Source organism: Ambystoma mexicanum, chromosome 10 (genome assembly GCF_040938575.1).
Source record: "Ambystoma mexicanum isolate Mex_15411 chromosome 10, UKY_AmexF1_1, whole genome shotgun sequence".
Classification (NCBI taxonomy): Eukaryota; Metazoa; Chordata; class Amphibia; order Caudata; family Ambystomatidae; genus Ambystoma; species Ambystoma mexicanum.
This window is the reverse complement of record NC_090932.1, coordinates 1,174,660,763-1,174,678,234: the sequence shown is the minus strand read 5'-3', so window position 1 is coordinate 1,174,678,234 and position 17,472 is coordinate 1,174,660,763. Positions and strand designations below refer to the sequence as shown.

The 17,472-nt window shown below is 45.0% G+C and overlaps 1 protein-coding gene across 1 annotated transcript in view; it reads right to left on the bottom strand.

The window, feature by feature from the left end:
- Positions 1 to 17,472, bottom strand: part of LZTR1 (leucine zipper like post translational regulator 1) — a 692,494-nt gene that overhangs the window by 254,913 nt on the left and 420,109 nt on the right. Inside the window, exon 15 of the mRNA XM_069619129.1 lies at positions 6,379 to 6,535. Coding sequence (XP_069475230.1) covers positions 6,379 to 6,535 — 157 coding nt within the window. The remainder of the gene's footprint in view (positions 1 to 6,378; positions 6,536 to 17,472) is intronic.

Genomic DNA, 17,472 nt, shown 5'->3' with positions numbered 1-17,472 from the left:
CAAAATTTCTGAGTCCTAGAATCAAGGGGATCCGAGATAGGAGGGGAGGTTCCTTTGTGTCCCTGTGCTGCGGTGACCACCATCCAAAACAGCTTACCTGAGCCAAGTCCAGTCCTGAGAGGGGTCCTGTATCGTGTTTTGCTTGATTCTGCCACCTAGAGTCCTTGCATCAGCCAAAGACAGACTAGAAATCTGTTCAAACCTACAAACCCTGTGAATCAAGAGAGATGGCAGGAAAAGCGACCTCGGACCTTCTTCCATTGACCTGCCAAGTCCTGTGAAGAATCGGAGTACGGGGGGGGGGTGGTACAGTGGTTCTTACCTGCCCCTAAACTCCCTTTAAAGGCTTTGCTAACTTTTCTAAAACTTTAACAATACTTTGGCTTTGCCATTGCTTGCTCGTGCCAGGCTTCCGAAAGTTGGGGACACTTTGGTTAGTTAGAATAACTTGGCCTCTAACCCTTGGAATCGTTCACTGGACCCCAGAGACCCTACCTTTATTTTTTCCAGCATTATAAACTATGTCGGAACTTTTCCTGAACTTTTGGGCATAAGGTCCCAGACAACTTATTGATGCTAGTGCTAATTCTCTGTGGACCTGTAGTGCATAAACAAATCTACACTTTCCTTACAGGGTTTTGTTCTGTATTATGCCCTAGTGACTGTATATATGTATTCTATTATTCAGACCCTCCAGTTTATAGCGATTTTGCGATCCCGCAAAATGCAGCGAAAAACGGCAGTTTTTGCAAAAAAGTGCAAAAACAGCAGTTTTTGCCAAAACACCTACAAAAATGTCCATTCAAAATAAATAAATAAACAAATAAATAAATATTTTAAACTCAAGGGACCAAGGAGATCAACTCTTATTTTTTGGACTCAAGAAATGAAATGCGCAAGCACATTTCATCACTAGAGCAAAAAAAAATAAAAAAATAAACAGTTCCATCCACAAAGGACATCTGAATGGACGCTTCTTATATGCGCCCATTCAGAAGTCCTTTTTCACCCCTTTGCGCAAATCAGGGGCATTTCGGCGCATTTAAAAGTGCATCCCAAATTGACACGCAAGATGCTCTTTTAAATGTGCAGAAATTGTAGGCCACTCTATGTGCCCACTTTAAATACGTGCAAGATGGGTGCCACTGCTTACAGGGTCTTAAATGACCCTATTGACTCATGCAATACTTTAAAAAAAAAACATTTCTAAGTGTGACAGCTGCTGTCTCACTTGCATTTCTGTTCCCCAAATGGGGTAGAAATGTGTTTTTTTGGGTTGTGTTTACAGTGGCAGGAACCTTACGGGCCAAATACGATGAAATGCACAGGGAGCCTGTAGACCATTGTCGGGAGAGCGCATCTAACACAAACGTATTCAAGGTGGCTTGCCAGCGCATCATTTGCGCTACAGCTCTGCCCCGTGGAAATGTGCAGGTCACCTTTGAGATTAAGGTGGCCTGCTCATTTAAAAAAATTGCTTATCTAAAAACAGCACATCTTCTGCTCTATTTTTAGATGCCCCATTTTATTTAGAACAAAATCTACAGTTTTCTACAAAAATTGAAAAATGGTCACAATATCTGAGAGAAAGGAGTGAGAGGGGATTGATGGGTGAGTTGTGGTGTCGTAGGCAAGAAAGCGGAGGGAGATCAGAGGGAGAGCAGTGGGTCAGAGGGGGAAGCAGTGGGCAAGAGAGCAGAGCGGAAGTAGTGGGGTGGTGGGCCAGAAATCAGAGAGAACAGAGGTACAGAAAGTGGAAGGAACATGGGCTCAGGGGTAGTAGTGGGCTGCAGATTGGGAGAAAGGATGAGGGAAGAGTGTGATAGAATGGGAGAGAGGATGAAAGATGCAGAAGTAGCATGCAAGAATGAAGGACTGTATACTGCAGGAGGAATTGGGGAGCATACGGTGTGAGTTGGGAGTATGATTTGGAGTTTGGCAGGGACTAGAAAGCGCAAATTGCGACTTGGCAGCGTGACCGAGCATGTGAGTATGTGCATGACTGAGCATGCGGTTCAAAAATACAAGTTGTGATGGGGAATTGGTGAGACGTGTGAGGTGTGTTGGGTGAGAGAGGTGTGTGGGTGTTTGCGGGATTGGGGAACATAGACTGGGAATATTTTCAGCATTACAACTGATAATGATTAATAACGTTAATAATATTAAATAGGCATGCACATTAAACCAAAAACGTAGCCAAACAAACACTGTTCTGCCAAGCCAGAGACATCTAACACTCTTCCTATTTGATATAAAAGATATATATATATATAGATATATATTGACACCCTGGCTCTCTTGTAGCCTTGCACACAGCCTCTTTCCTGCAATGTACCAATCCTGCACCCTTCAGTCAATAGAAATTGTGCTGCAAAAATGCTGCAATAAATAAAGGTTTGTGTCGCAAAATCCTGGAGGGTCTGATTATTAGTGTTGTGTGATACTTCTACCTGTTAGTCATTTTTCATAATGATATTTGGACATAAATAAATAACTGTATTTTTATACATAGTGTTTAAGTGTAATTTGTGACTCCCATTGAGTATACTCATTGTGGACCCTTTACAAGCTTACCACCTCTTGAGACTTAGCCTAGAACACTCGTCACTGCTACCTTGAACTGGTTTGGTTACAGCTCCCAGAGCTGCCCAGTCACAATATAGGTTGGCCTTATATACATCTGTCCACAAGCAAAGCCAGTGTATAGAACATATGCCCTAACATCCCTTCCTGGGTAAACTCTTGGAAAAGTTGGTCCTCCCTCAACTGACCCTCCACACTGATCTTGTTGGTTGCCTTCATGACCATCAATCGGGATTTCGAGCATCCAGAGGTACCGAAACTGCTCTCCTGAACACTGTGAAACTATGCTTGCAAATCTTGACTCCAACTCTCAGCTGTCCTCTTTCTCCTCTATCTTTCCACTGCCTTTGACGCAGTCAACCATTCCATCCTCATAAAACGACTCTGTGACACCCTCTGCATCACTGACCGTGCACTGGATTGGCTGACCTCCTTTCTCAATTACCGCCCCTCCCAGCTGCAACTGGGGCCCTTTCTCCTCCACCACCATACACTCTACCTGTGGCGTCCCCGAGGGCTCTAACCTATCGCAATGATATTCAGTATCTATCTCCCCCCTCTTGCTCACCTGATCTTCTTCTCTCCTCATTTCCAGTGTTATGCCGATGACACACAGCGTTTCTTCAAACTTCCCTCTACTCCCCCCTCTTCCTCCTCTCTGTCCCCCATTCAGGCATTGTGTGCAGCAAACGATCTCTGTCTCAATGCCAGTAAGAGAGATCCTCCTCATTGGGACACCTGCGGTCTCTTTTCCTCCTACCCTTTGGCCACCCTCTTTGGGTCCTCTACCCCCACCATCCTGTGAGGCCAAAAACCTCATGGTCATTTTTGACTCTGTCCTCTCCTTCACCCCTCACATCATGACCTAACAAGAAGTCCCGCTTCTAGCTCCACCTCCTCAGAGGCAATCTTCCTTTTCTCACCTTCCCGCAGAAGCTCAATTTCTCCAGAGATCTGGCCCTCTCCAAGCTGGACTACTGCAACAGCCTCTTTCTCAATCTCCATCTTTTCTCTCTTCGCCCCTTCAGCTAATCCAGATAGGATGCAAGGCTTATCCTTGGCCTCAAGCCCAGGGACTGTATCTCTCCAGCCCTAAAATCTCTCCACTGGCTCCCGGTGGTAGCAAGGATCAAATTCAAGAACCTCTGCATCATCCACAAGGCCTTCTGGGGCCTGGGACCATGCTATCGCCCTCCCTAAAATACTCTGCTGCTAGAGTCCTACGCTCCTCTAATTCCAACTCTCTGACTGTCAAACACTTCTCCAAGCACAGAGTAGGGGGCAGGTCTCGCTTCTCGGCTGGTCCTCTGTTTGGAACAGCCTCCCTGCCCCTCTCAGACTTGAGCTGGACCTCCTTAAATTCCAGAAACTGCTCAAAACACTCTTTCCCTCTTCCCCTTCCTTGTTAATCACCCCACTACGCTGTGACCAGTGGCCTGATCCTCATGAATCTTTCTGGATTCCGGGCCCCTACTCCCAGTCAATACCGCCCCCCCCACTGCACTGCTGGCCCCTGCTTGGTGGCTGCACATACCACCCTTGAGAGTCTCCTGTACTAGCACTTGTTTCTGCTTCTTGGCTCTCCCCAGCACTTCCATCCCGGGCCCTCCTCCAGCACTTGTCCACTCCTCTGATCCCCCTTCCATCTCCTTCCCCTGCACTTCTCCTCAATGAACTTGCACGGCCGAATGCCACAAAGCCTAGTAGGACCACAACTGTATTTTACTGTTTCTTGCCACTGTTATTTCCCCTGTTTGCCTTCCCATTAAGCCTTGTGGTTCTTTGAAACACAATTCTGTTGTATAAAGCGACCTTACAAATACTCAATAAAGTCATTGAAACCCGATTTATCTTCTTGCTCGCAACCAGCTTTGCCTTTGTTTTAACAAAGTTTATTGATAAGTAATTTTCAGCAGCATACAAACATAATTCACTCAGCAACCTCTTCATCCCAACATATGTATTGTCGAAGAGGACAAGGTGATCAGCATATAATAGGCTGGTGATCCATTCCTCTCCCATCTTGGGTAAACAATTAGCCGCACCACGCAACTTCCTAGGTAAGTCGGCTAAGTACAATTTGAACAGTAGGTAGCCAGCACGCAAGCCTGCTTGACCTACCTCTTGATCGGTATCAGAGTTGACATATGGCCTTTGTTGTTCAGTCAAACCCCAGTCTTGAAGTCATAATGCAAAGCTTTCAGAATTTGCAACAGACTCTCTGGGCAGCCAAGATTTCTCAGTTTTCCCCATAATAAGGTGCAGCTCACTCAGTCAAATGCTGGCCGGAAATCTATATACGTTACATATAAAGCAGGCATGGTCTTATGTCGATCCCCACTTATTAGCCTGTCAAGTAGCCTTATATTATGTACAGCGGAAGAGCCAGTTCGGAACCCGTCTGAAAGGGGTCCAAGGCATGATTGTAGTCAGGTGAATAACTTACCGGTTACATCTAACATGGACAGCAGTCTATACTTGGCTGGAGATGTTTGGGCGCCCTTTTTATACACTGGTACTAAAATAGACTGCTGCCATGAATTAGGGATGGTACTTTCAGAACAGACCTTATCATAGAAGAGCTTTACTATCTAGGACCACCCTTCAGGATTTTCCCTAAGTACGATGTTAGCCAGGCCATTTGGGCCCAGAGCGCTGGAGTTTTTATTTTTATGGCGGCATCTTGAATACATTCTTGTGGCGCAACAATGGGTGAAAACACAGTAAAATATTGGTTAAGCGAGTTTATAGGTTCGGCAATACACATATTAATGTTTATGTGGTTAATCCAGGCTTCTTCATTAACAGGATTAAGTATGAAAACTGGTTTTGGAGCCCTTAGCAATGGTCAGCATGTGCCAAATGGATCGTATATTCTTAGTCTTTAGCACAGCTATCATTCAACGCCATGTACCGTTTTGGGCTGAATACGTCAAACAAACTAGCCAAGTATTTATACTTGGCTATCTTAATACTTATAATCATGTTGGGCAATGAGTGTCTAATTTCCTTTTGCATAATCCGCTTAGCGTCCCTAGTTTCTTTGTCGAAGGGCTTTTCGTTCTTTTTATTGGTAATGGCCAATGGATAACTTTTATTAATGCCCACAATAGATACAGGTGTTCTAAGGCAGTGTTCCATTTCATTTGCAGTAAATAACTAACTGTGTAAATTATACAGCTCAGCATGTCATACAATATTGGATGCCATCTATAATAGATTTAAGGCGATTGCCGGCATGGTACGGAACCACACCTTTACACCTATTCATTGCTTTTCTAACATCATCCATCTCCAGAATTAACGTTTGATCTGCGTGGTCACTATTGTCGTTAGGTATGATATTCAGTTCAGCTTAAAAGAAATAGTGCACCAGTTCTATCATAGCTGTCTAAGGGGTGTACGTAGTCTTCGAAGCCAGCAACCAAATACACATGTTGGGCTATGCTTGCAAGATACCTTGATGGTGCTTTGTTTGTTTAAAAGGAACGCTTCATGTTTCATAATGACTCTACAGTAAAGGTTAGATTAGCCACTGCTCCAAGAGGCTAATGTCCCAAACTCCTGTAAACGAGCAAGTTCACACATCGAGTATACATTGCGTACAACCCCATCCACTATACCAATGTTTCTACAAAACAGCAATCATCTTCACTGGACATCTCCCCCTTCGCTCAGCTGTTACTAATATCAATAACGATGGCGAGACAAGGCTCCCAACTGATATACTTTAGGCTTGTAATGGCAACTTTGAGAAGAGACAAACACTTTAGAACACATGCAATAAACAAGTACCTATATCCACTGGCTGATCAGAGTGTACACGCACTGGCGGCTGCTGCTTCCGCCGGACAATCTCCACGATTAGTGGTGCGGACAGGCTCTCAAACTCCTTCATCATGATGACCTGGTTATAGTGGGACTCCTTCACCACAAAATTCAAGCAGTGCTCCTGATATCAACCACAAAAGGAAGTGTCCAATGTTAGATATAACAGCAGAAAGCATGCCTTATGACATGCAATGACAAAGATTAAAATCTAAAATAGACAACAGGTAAGGACACAAGGCTCTGGATGTTGTTGTGCAAATTGCTCCCGTTTAATACACTTCAATTGATAACGAAAACCCCACAATATTATATTATACAAATATAATATTGTCAAAGAAATCTTACACCCTCTTATAAGGCACTTCAATTATACAAATTCCATAACACATTCTTTTGCATAACCTCTGGGTATTAAGCACGTTATAAATAACCTATCATATCATATGTCAATAGACTTTGCCCTATTAAAGTCTTCTGGTTTCACATTTATCTCTCTAGTCCTGGACCTAACTTTAAGCCTCAAAATAATTTTCCTGGCAGTCTCTAAAACTTTACATGTAAAGACATGAAATAGATATTTCAATTCATTTTTACACAATCAACATTTATGTTTCACCGTCTTTATCCCAACCCACGCCCTTTGACAAATTCACAATGGTAAGATACCAATAAACATTGAATAGGAACATCTGCAGTACTGTGGCCATTTATGTGGAAACCCTGGGGCCTCACTCATCATTTCTATATGTTCTCCTTTAATTTGAATTGGTCAATATAACTTTCAAGGCTTAATCATTTACTTGTACTTCTCACATGCACCTTCAGATCCTTTTTGCCTTCCTTTGCCTCCAGTCATTCAGTAGTTCAAACACAGATTTTCTAAGTGCTTCAATACTACACAATATACCCTGGACTAATTTCCCGTTCTCAATTCCTTACGGTTAAGATGGATTTTCAGAACCAGCCATGAAGGAGGGTTCCGAGCGGCCACCCTATTTTAGCGAACAGGGAACATACACTTAAGTAAAGTCACACTCCATCAAGGTAGTTCAGCTGAGCAGTAAGGCTTAGGCCGGAGAAGATATGGGATTGGTGTAATGATAAAATGAGGCACGCATAGAGCACTCAAATCAAGGCATTTGAAAGCGATTCAAAAATGAAAAAATAAACATGGACACTGTATGTAGTAAAGCAAGTTAAAATCAGTTAAGCAATGCAAAGCAATTGAAATTCAAGGAAAGGCAACGTGAAAGCAATGGAAACAGTTTTATCCTGCAATATGAAATAAGGCCCCCAACATCCTTCCCTGCTAAGGCGGGTAGGCCTAGTGCCCATAAATACCATAATTTGCAAGAAGGTTAGGAGTCTTTAAAGTGAATAAAGTAGTGGCAAAGCCAACAGGTGAGTAAAATGTTCCAGTGAAGAGTGAACAAAGGTAAATTCAAAAGATTAGGGGTTCTCTACCAATCACAAAAGTCTAGGGAAGCCAGGGGGAATCCTTGGCAAGTACTCCAATCATGAGCCGGCATGGGAGAGGTAGGGTGAGGACTGTGCACCGGTATAATCCTATGGAGGCAGCAGGGGTGGAAACAGGCATGCAAGCTAGAGCCCCCACTTTTACTCAAATTCTACAAGAAACCACACCCAAGGCTGGGCCCACTTTGTTTGATAGTTGATTATGTTGCCGGTGGTTAGGGAGAGCAGGTACAGTGGTCTCTTTGGTGTTCACGTCCGGCAAGGCAGCGGTTCCGAAGTCTGACCAGATGGTCCCTGATGCTTTGCAGCTGAGCAACCCAGTCACCAAGAGAAGCAAACCACCACAGGTCTGACAACGTCAGGAGAACCCCAGAACACAATAGAAGTGGGCAGCAGCAAACACTGTGCTTAAGCAGCGGCAGGCACCTCATGTGGCAGAGACAAAGAAAATGCTCTAAAAAGGGCGCTCTTCAAGATGGAGAGCAACAGCTGCAAGACTGTCCTTAGGCCACAAGCTGTTGACCTATGAAGTTCCCATCTGAAACTTAACTGCCCTGGGTGGATAGAGCTGGTCAGCCCACAGGGTAATTCCGGAACTTTTCCGAAAGCTCTAAGGGGCAGGGTCTTTGTGCAAAGGTCCAGGCTGGTTGGTCCAACCAGTCCATCAGTGTCGGACTGGGACAAGAAATAGGCCCAGACACCCAAAAAAAAGTGGCCCCCCATCAGCTAAAAAAAGTGGCCAACCCTACGCCCCATGACCCTTGACCTCTGATGACTGCACCAGAAGTGATGTCATTTGACCCCACCCCAAAGTGACATCCCGTGAAGCGGTGAAACACGACCTTTCACCCCTTGACAAAACAGGAAGTGGCATCAAATAGCATTGTTCCTAAGTACACTATGAAAAGAACAAGTTATTTCTTACCTGGTAACGTTCTTTCGATGGGATGTTCCTCCGACATATTCCTTATCTTTGATAGATCACTTCCAGTTTGCTGGCCTCGGAAAAAATTTTCAGTAGAGGGCGCTGCGCGTCGACATCCCTCGAGTCGGTGTCCCTCGACAGCCTACGTATTGGCGCCGACGTCATCATGCATATAAATACTCGCGCAACTTCCGTTGCTCAGTTCCGTTTTGTAGCTTGGAATTATCTGTTCATGAATTGGTTATTGACCTCGAAGGAGCGTAAGCTGCAACCATAAGGTAAGTTTTACTGAGGGGATGGATGGGAGGGGCGATAAGGAATACGCCGGAGGAACATCCCATCGAAAGAAGGTTACCAGGTAAGAAGTAACTTGTATTTGTTATCTTTGATAGACTCCCATAGCAGTGATGTGTAAAAATGGAGGTGGGAGTAAAATTGTCATATTCCCTTTTAAGAGTGAACAGAGTGTAACACAGCTTTGCCAAATCTAGTCTCTTGACTAGAGGAGGAATCCAGATTGTAGAATTTAGTAAAGGTATGTGCGGACGACCATGTGGCAGCCGCACATATGTCTCAAATTGGTACCCCTCTCTGGAGGGCCGAAGAGGCTGCGATACCCCTGGTTGAATGAGCCCTAAGATTTTGAGGAGGCTCTTTCCCTGCCAATTTGTAACATTCTAAAATGGCTAAGATAATCCATCTGGAGATGGTCTGTTTTGTAATTGGCAATCCTAGTTTGTGCCCTGTGTAACCTATGAATAGTTGGTCTGATTGTCCGATCCTAGCCAGTCTGCTGATATAAAAACTCAAGGCTCGCCTTGGATCCAGCCTATGTAGCCTCTCTTCCTCTTTCCCTGGATGGGGAGGAGGATAGAATGAGGGTAAGGTTATTTTCTGAGTAATGTGGAATTCAGAAACCACCTTTGGGAGGAAATTAGGCTTCACTTGTAGGACAACTTTGTCCTTGTGAAACATTGTATGAGGAGGTTTACAAGATAGGGCTTGTAATTTGCTCACCCCCCTGGCCGATGTCAAAGCCACTAATAAGACAGTTTTAAGGGTGAGAAATCTTAACGAACAAGAGTGGAGTGGTTCAAAAGGAGTACCCATCAGGAAATTCTAAACTAAATTTAAGTCCCATAGGGGAACTTGGAACGGTCTCGGGGGATAGACATTAGTTAACCCCTTCAGAAATTGTATTACTAATGCTAATTTGAAATATGATGACTCCACTGCAGTGCGCTTGAAGATCGACAGCGCTGCAAGGTAGCCCTTGATTGTACCAACTTGAAGACCTGAATTCGCCAAATAGAGTAGAAAGGATCGCACCATTGGTGTACCACATAAAAAGGGGTCAATATTCTTTTCTCTACACCATCTGCAGAATGTGTTCCAGCGGCATAGGTATAAAGTTTTTGTTGCTGGCCTTCTGGCTGAAAGCAACTCCTCCATGACGTCATCTGGGAGGTCCCAATCCTTGTATCTCAACCTTTCAGAAACCAAGCGTGAAGGTTGAGGGTTCTGATGTCTGGATGGAGAACCTGACCTCCCTTCTGTGAGAGAAGATCCTCCCTGTGTGGAAGATGAATTGGAGGGCAGATGGACATGTCCAGAAGGTCTGGGTACCACGTTCTCCTGGCCCACTCTGGGGCAATTAGGATCATAGTCTTCCGGAATCTTCTCAAACTCCTGATCATCTGAGGAATGACAGGGAATGGAGGAAACGCGTACAGAAGTGGAAACTCCCAATCCACTACGAACGCGTCCCCTATAGCTCCGCTCGGGGGAAATTCCCTTGAACAAAACTGATCGCACTTCCTGTTGATACCGGTGGCAAACAGATCCACTTGAGGGGTTCCCCAAAGGGCGAAGATCTCTTGAAGGACTTCCTGAGCTATCTCCCACTCGTGAGAGACTGTGCTCTGCCTGCTCAGAGCGCCCGCTGTCAAGTTCTTCTCTCCGGCTAAGTGAACTGCCGATAGAGAGATTCCTTCTTGGATTGCCCAAAACCAGAGCTGCATCACCTCTCTGCACAGAGGCAGTGATCCTACGCCTCCTCTTTTGTTAAGGTAGTGCATGGCCACTGTGTTGTCCGTCATTATCAGGACATTTTTCCCTTGTACAGATGGCAGAAAAGCCTTCAGCGCTAGTCTGATTGCTCTCAGCTCTAACAGGTTGATATGTAGTCTGGACTCCGATGGAGACCAACGACCGCTGATGGTCAAGTCGTTGGCATGGGCTCCTCACCCCTTGAGCGAGGCATCCGTGAATACTCTACTGTTCTCTCCGGCCATGGTTGCCAAAACAGTTCTCCTTTCAAAATGTTTTCCTGACAGGCCCACCACTGAAGGTCTCGAGCCAACTTGTCCGGAACCTGAACGAGATCTGTCATTCTCCCAGAGAATTGCGACCACAGAGTTCTTAGTGCCCACTGGAGAGATCTCATTCTCAGGCGAGTCTCTGGCACAAGGAAAATGCAGGATGCCATGAGGCCTAGCAACCTCAAAAAGTCGAAGGCTGGGAGACGTTGGGCATTTTGAAACTTGGTGACCATCTGCAGAATATCTTGAGCCCTCACCTCTGGTGGCGAGGCTTTCCCCAGGGAAGTGTCCAGGACCGCTCCAATGAACTGGAGTCTCTGATGGTATCATCTGTGACTTCTTTAAATTGAGGGAGAAGCCCAGTTTGTGAAGGAAGTGTCAGACATAATCTAGTTGGACCTGAGTTTGTTCGGAAGATACTGCTCTGATCAACCAATCGTCTAGCTAGGGGTAGACGTGCATCCCTTCCCTCCTTAGACATGCAGCCACTACCGACATTAGCTTGGTGAAGACCCTCGGGGCGGAGGTCAGCCCAAATGGCAGTACTCGAAATTGATAGTGAGAGTTGCCAATTGCGAACCTCCGGTATTTCCTGTGTGTTTGAGATGGATTGGCACATGGAAATCAGCATCCTGAAGGTCCAGAGATACCAGCCAGTCCTGAAGCTGGAGGGCCTGAAGGATCTGAGAGAGAGTTACCATCTTGAACTTGCCCTTCCTGAGGAATTTGTTCAATTCTCTTCCAATATGGGTCTCAGTCCTCCGTCCTTCTTTGGTATCAAGAAGTAGGGGGAATACCAACCCTTGTTCCTCTCCACTACAGGTACCGGTTCTATGGCACCTTTCTCTAGCAGGTCTAGAATCTCCTGCAAAAGGAACGGATCTGGAAACTTAAGAGTTGTTCCCCGGTGGATGACTCTGAGGGGTGCGTAGGAAAGGCAGGCAGTAACCTTGGGCAACTGTCTCCAATGCCCAAGCATCTGACGTAATAGCCTGCCATTCCAATGGTGAGTTAACCTGTCCCCTACTGGTGTTTTGTGAGGAGAATCCACAGAGCGGTTTAGAAGCAGCTGATGCAGATGCCGAGGGTAAAGAGGCACCTGCTGCGGCTTTTGTACTTTTAACCCGTCCACCTCGGGTGAATTTCATTTGGTCTCTTTCAGCCGGCTGTCCCCTTGCTCTACCAAATGCGGACTAGAAACGAAAGGACCTACCTCTCCAAGAGGTTCCTGAGGGGCGATAGGGAGTTTGACGTATTGCAGCTCCAAGGGATTTTGCTGCTGCCTTAGATGTTTGTAACTTCTCTAGACTGTCATCAGCCTTTTTACCAAATAAAGAAGAGCCGTCAAAGGGCATATTCAAAAGTCTGGCCTGAACATCCGGAGCAAAACCAGAATTTCGTAACCATGCAAACCTGCGAATTGTAGTACTTGCCGCCATGGCCCTGATGATACTGTCAGCAGAATCAATGCCAGTTTGAAGGGATTCGCACATTGTGTATTTACCATCTTTAATGATATTCAGAAAAGCTTCCCTTTCTTCTCCTTCCGGGAGGCAGTCAGCCGCTGATGAAGCACACTCCCAAAGTGTATGGCTGAATCTTGCGAGCGTACAAGTAGCATTAATGGATTTAAGTGCCATGCTACATGCAGAAAAGACCTTTTTTGACATAGCGTCAAATCTCTTGTCATCCCCGTCTTGTGGAACAGTAGGGTATGCAGATCTACTGTTCGATGAAGTTGCTGCTTGAACAACTAGACTCTCTGGAGTTGGATGTTTTGACAAATATTCAGGGTCAGAAGCAGACACCCTATATTTGGCAGATAGTTTCTTGTTAACTGCCAGGATAACCTCAGGAGTTTTCCAGTTGGACGATATTTTCCTCTGCAATGCAGTATGGAATGGATAAGTAAACGAGGTTGGCAAACAAGGACGGCGAGGCTCAGCGCAAGGACCTGAATTATAAAGAGTGGTGTGAGGAGCGCTGCGGGTGAGTGTGGGTGTGGGAACTTGGCAAGTCCTCCACCAATAAGACAGAACCAAGTTGATTTTACAGACACACTGCGCGCACACACAAGATAAATTACAGTTGGTATGTGTTCACTGTTACAGCCGAGACGCTGTTTCACGCGATTACGCTTTCAATTGACCTTGCAACTGCATCTTAAGTGGAGCCCAAGATCCTTTTTTTTTGTTGCTTACCACACACATGTGTTATTAATAAAGACTTCCCACTACTCAGCCTCAGTAGAAGAGCAAGTGCTCGAAACACGTGTTAGGCTACCTTTTTGGGATATAAACACATACCAACTGTAATTTATCTTGTGTGTGCGCGCAGTGTGTCTGTAAAATCAACTTGGTTCAGTATGGAATGGAACCACAGGATCTTCCTGTGGGCCTTTAATCAAGATGCCTGTAAGGTCATCTTGTTGAAAAGTAGGTAAAGGTGTAGACCAATCCATGAATTCTATTATTCTGGCCATTAAAGTTGTATAAGGGGTCTCAGCATGTTCCCCTGGGTCAGGTTTGGCTAATTCTGCTTCTGGGGAAGTATCCAACCCACTTGCATCATGCAAGGAATCTTGCAAGTCCTTCAACCTATTTTCTTCAGAGATAAATTCCTCTGGTACAGGTGTTGCAGTTCTCTGCAACCCAAAAGGTCTTTCCTGATCAGAATCCTCACCTTCTTCATAAACGGAGGATCAGGCATTGAAATAATCTGACATTGGAAAAGGCTTAAAACCCATTTCTAAATCAGAAGGGGCTAAGCTTGTGGTAACTGGTTGAGAAAATGTTGACGTCGTCGACGCAGAAGTCAAAGGCTTCGAAGAAACCGAAAAGGGCGTCGAAAAGGTATGAAGTGACCTTGAAGAACTCAAGATGATCGGAATCCTACTCGGAGTCGTCGAGGTTATCGACGACATTCTCGAGGTCATGATGGGAGCCCTCGGTATGACTACTGATTGCGAGGTAGTTACAGTCGTCGGTTTCTCCTTTATCGGCGTCGACATCGGCGTCGAGGACGGCGCCGATTCGACCGATCTATGCGTTGACGGGCCCTTCAATAATGGCGTCGATGACGCAGATTTATGAGTCGAAGAGGCCTTTGACGAAGGTGTCGATGACGCAGTCTTACTGCTTTTTCTCGAGGGTTCGGATTGCTCTCGAGCAGTTTCTTTCGCCGGGTGCAACGACTCGCAGTGTTTCGACTTTTCGGGTCTTTCACCCAGGGTATCACCTTTAGCCGTCTCCGAGGGGGTCGAGGCCGCTTTCTCGAAGACGCTAAGCATCCCTTTTTCGGAATTCCTCCCACTTGGCTGGAGAGCTATGTTTTGTGGGGCAGGTGACCCTTTCAGGAGAAAGAGAAGAAGACGAAGAAGAGGGAGATCTATAAATGGCTCTTTTTCGAATGTCTGGATCTCGAAGAGTGATGGGAACTACTTCGAGACCTCGAACAAGAATGTTTACCGTGCTGGTGAGGAGACGAATGTCTCGACTCTGCCGAGGAAACTTTCGAAGGAGTTTTAGAAGTTTTAAGAGTCTTACCTCTTTCAAACTTCCCCTTACGCTCCTTAGAGGCTTTCGCCGTCATGGACATGCAGTCCTCGCATGCTGAACACTGGTGTTCCGATCCCAGACACCACAAACAGATCCTGTGAGGATCCGTCAACGACATTTTCTTTCCACAATCTCGACATTTTTTGAAGCCAGACCATGGTGTCGACGGTTCAGATGAGGAAGCCATCGAAGCGAGTAAGAAATACTTGAGGAATAAGTACAATATACTTTGAGTAACGAACTGAGCAACACGATTCCGAGGGCCCACGAAGTGCGGAAAAACGGAACTGAGCAACGGACGCTGCGCGGGTCTATTTATACGCATGATGACGTCGGCGCCGATACGGAGGCTGTCGAGGGACACCGACTCGAGGGACGTCGACGCGCAGCGCCCTCTACTGAAAAATGTTTCCGAGGCCAGCAAGCTGGAAGTGATCTATCAAAGATAAGGAATACGTGGGAGGACACAATCCCTTCGGAATATGGTTATGATTTCAATGTGATATACTTTTCATAAAAGAATGGATCACCATATGTATCATTAATATCTGTGTGTATAGATCCATATTGCACGTTTGAGGTGGTTTTATTTTCACCCCAAAAAAATAAATACATTCAAAATAAAACATTTTTTCAAAACAGGCCCAGCATTGGCCTGAAACTGGCCCCCACTCCACAATGACGATTTCGGGCCGAGGGGCCAATCCGACCCTGCAGTCCATGATTCGAAGCACCGAAAAGGGTCTTCAAGATCAATTCAGAGAGACAAGAATTCACTGAGGCTTGTCTGGAGGCAATGCTGGATGTTTTCTACTGTCATCCTCTGGTCTTCGGTGGGGTCCAACCCGACTAGACAGCCCTAGCCCCCACAATCCGGCCAGATGCTCACATTGCTGCTTGGCCAAGGAAAGTCTAAGCTTTGCGGGAAAGGGCTTTCAATTTATGGAATTCCTGACTGCGAGGGTAGGAAGAAGGCCAAAGGACAAAATGGCACGCCCATTTTCTATATATGTTATTAAAAATGGCATTGTGCAGTAAAATGAAAAAGTACACACGAGAAAAAGAAAAAAACATGATAGAAAAATATTAGCTGTCACCAAATGAAACTAAAAGAAAAAAGGATACAAAATACCCCTAATGCACTTCACTGTAGGGTGGGGCATCAGGAATCTTGCAAACGACTAGATTCCCCTGCAATGTTAGCTTTAGGGACTGACCAGTGCTCCCAAACTCCCGAAACAGAGGAGCTAAGCAAGGGAAGTAAAGCAAAAAGGTTTTAGTTACCTCCAAAAGTCAAGCTAGGAATCATATCATAGCAAAAAGACAGTGGGTTTCTTTAGGTCTGCTCAGGGAGACAAGAAACATATTGAGAGTAGGAAAATCTGATAAACCACCTACGATACACATTTGATCACAAGAGCTTGTTAGGATGTCTCAAAACGAAAGTGTTCTTTGCGCAACAGAAGAAAGTCAAAATGTATCTATGTATGTTGGGGGAGATTCCTGGAACATAATACTGGCAGGGACGTCATTTGGGGATCGCAACTGCGACCCCTGAGGTCTCCATTGCTACCCCCGATTTTTTTTTTTTAAATGTCTTTTTTAAATGTAAACTCATTGGCTGGCTGTGGCCAGTGCCATCTGGCTCTTTGTTTCTTGAGTCGCTGGCTTTCTTGTTCAGGCCTCTTTAAATTACGGAAAAAAAACAGGGTGTTGAACTAGTCTAACTCTTTGAGCAGTGACTCCAAATAAGAAAGAATAGGAATAACAAATAATTTGTCTTTCTGGAATTCTGTACAATAATTGCTAGACTCATTAAAGGTTTATTTCGGGCACACTTCAGGGGGTGAGTCCCTGATTTAGTCTGTTCTTAAACACCTCAACTCAGCCTTTCATCCTTCTGAGATCGATAAATGAGTACCAACAGAGGTTGGAAGATATTGTATGTATATTTGTTATATGATAGGTTATTTATAACGTACTTAATACCCAGAGGTTTCGAAGTGAGGACCTGGGGATCGAACCTGTGTTGCTCCATGTCGTCTTGCTTCCAAGGCGAGCATGTTGCCGCTGAGCTATCCTCCCGGGACACATTTCTATTTTAAAGCGCTTAAGCGCAAGTCCTTTATAATAAACCACCATTATCATTTGGCTGTGGATGTCTGCTTGCATTCACAGTAATTTGGTAATATGGGACTATATGAACTATACATATGGAGATCCATTCTTGTATGAAATGTATATCACATTATAGTGCTTTCGTAACCATATTTTTCGTTGTGTACTTATGGTCAAAGCTATGTGATGTCCCTTCCTGTTTTGTCAAGGGGCGAAAGGTCGTGTTCCTTCGCTACCCGTGATGTAACTTCTGGGTGGGTCAAATGACATCACTTCCTGTGATGTCATTAGCGGTTCAAGGATCGTGTGATGTCACTTCAGCTACCCCTGGCATTTGGTGAAATGACGTCCCTGAATACTGGCCTCAAATTAAAGTGTGGGATGGAGGAGGGTTCTGAATTGAGGGAGGGGAGAAAGGATCCTGTGCTAATTTGTTCTGTGTTTATTTGTGTATAGTTTATTTGTGTATAATGCCTAATAAAGAACTGAAAGAAAAAGGAAACAAAAGACAGTTGGTTCCATTGACGTCAATTGAGCAAAAGTTGCACATGGAAATCTTTCCTACCCACTGTAATAAACCTTTATTTGAATGTAAGTTTTTGATCATTCATGATAATTTTTCCCTCAAATTGTAAAAGTCTGCAAAAGGACTGCAATTTCC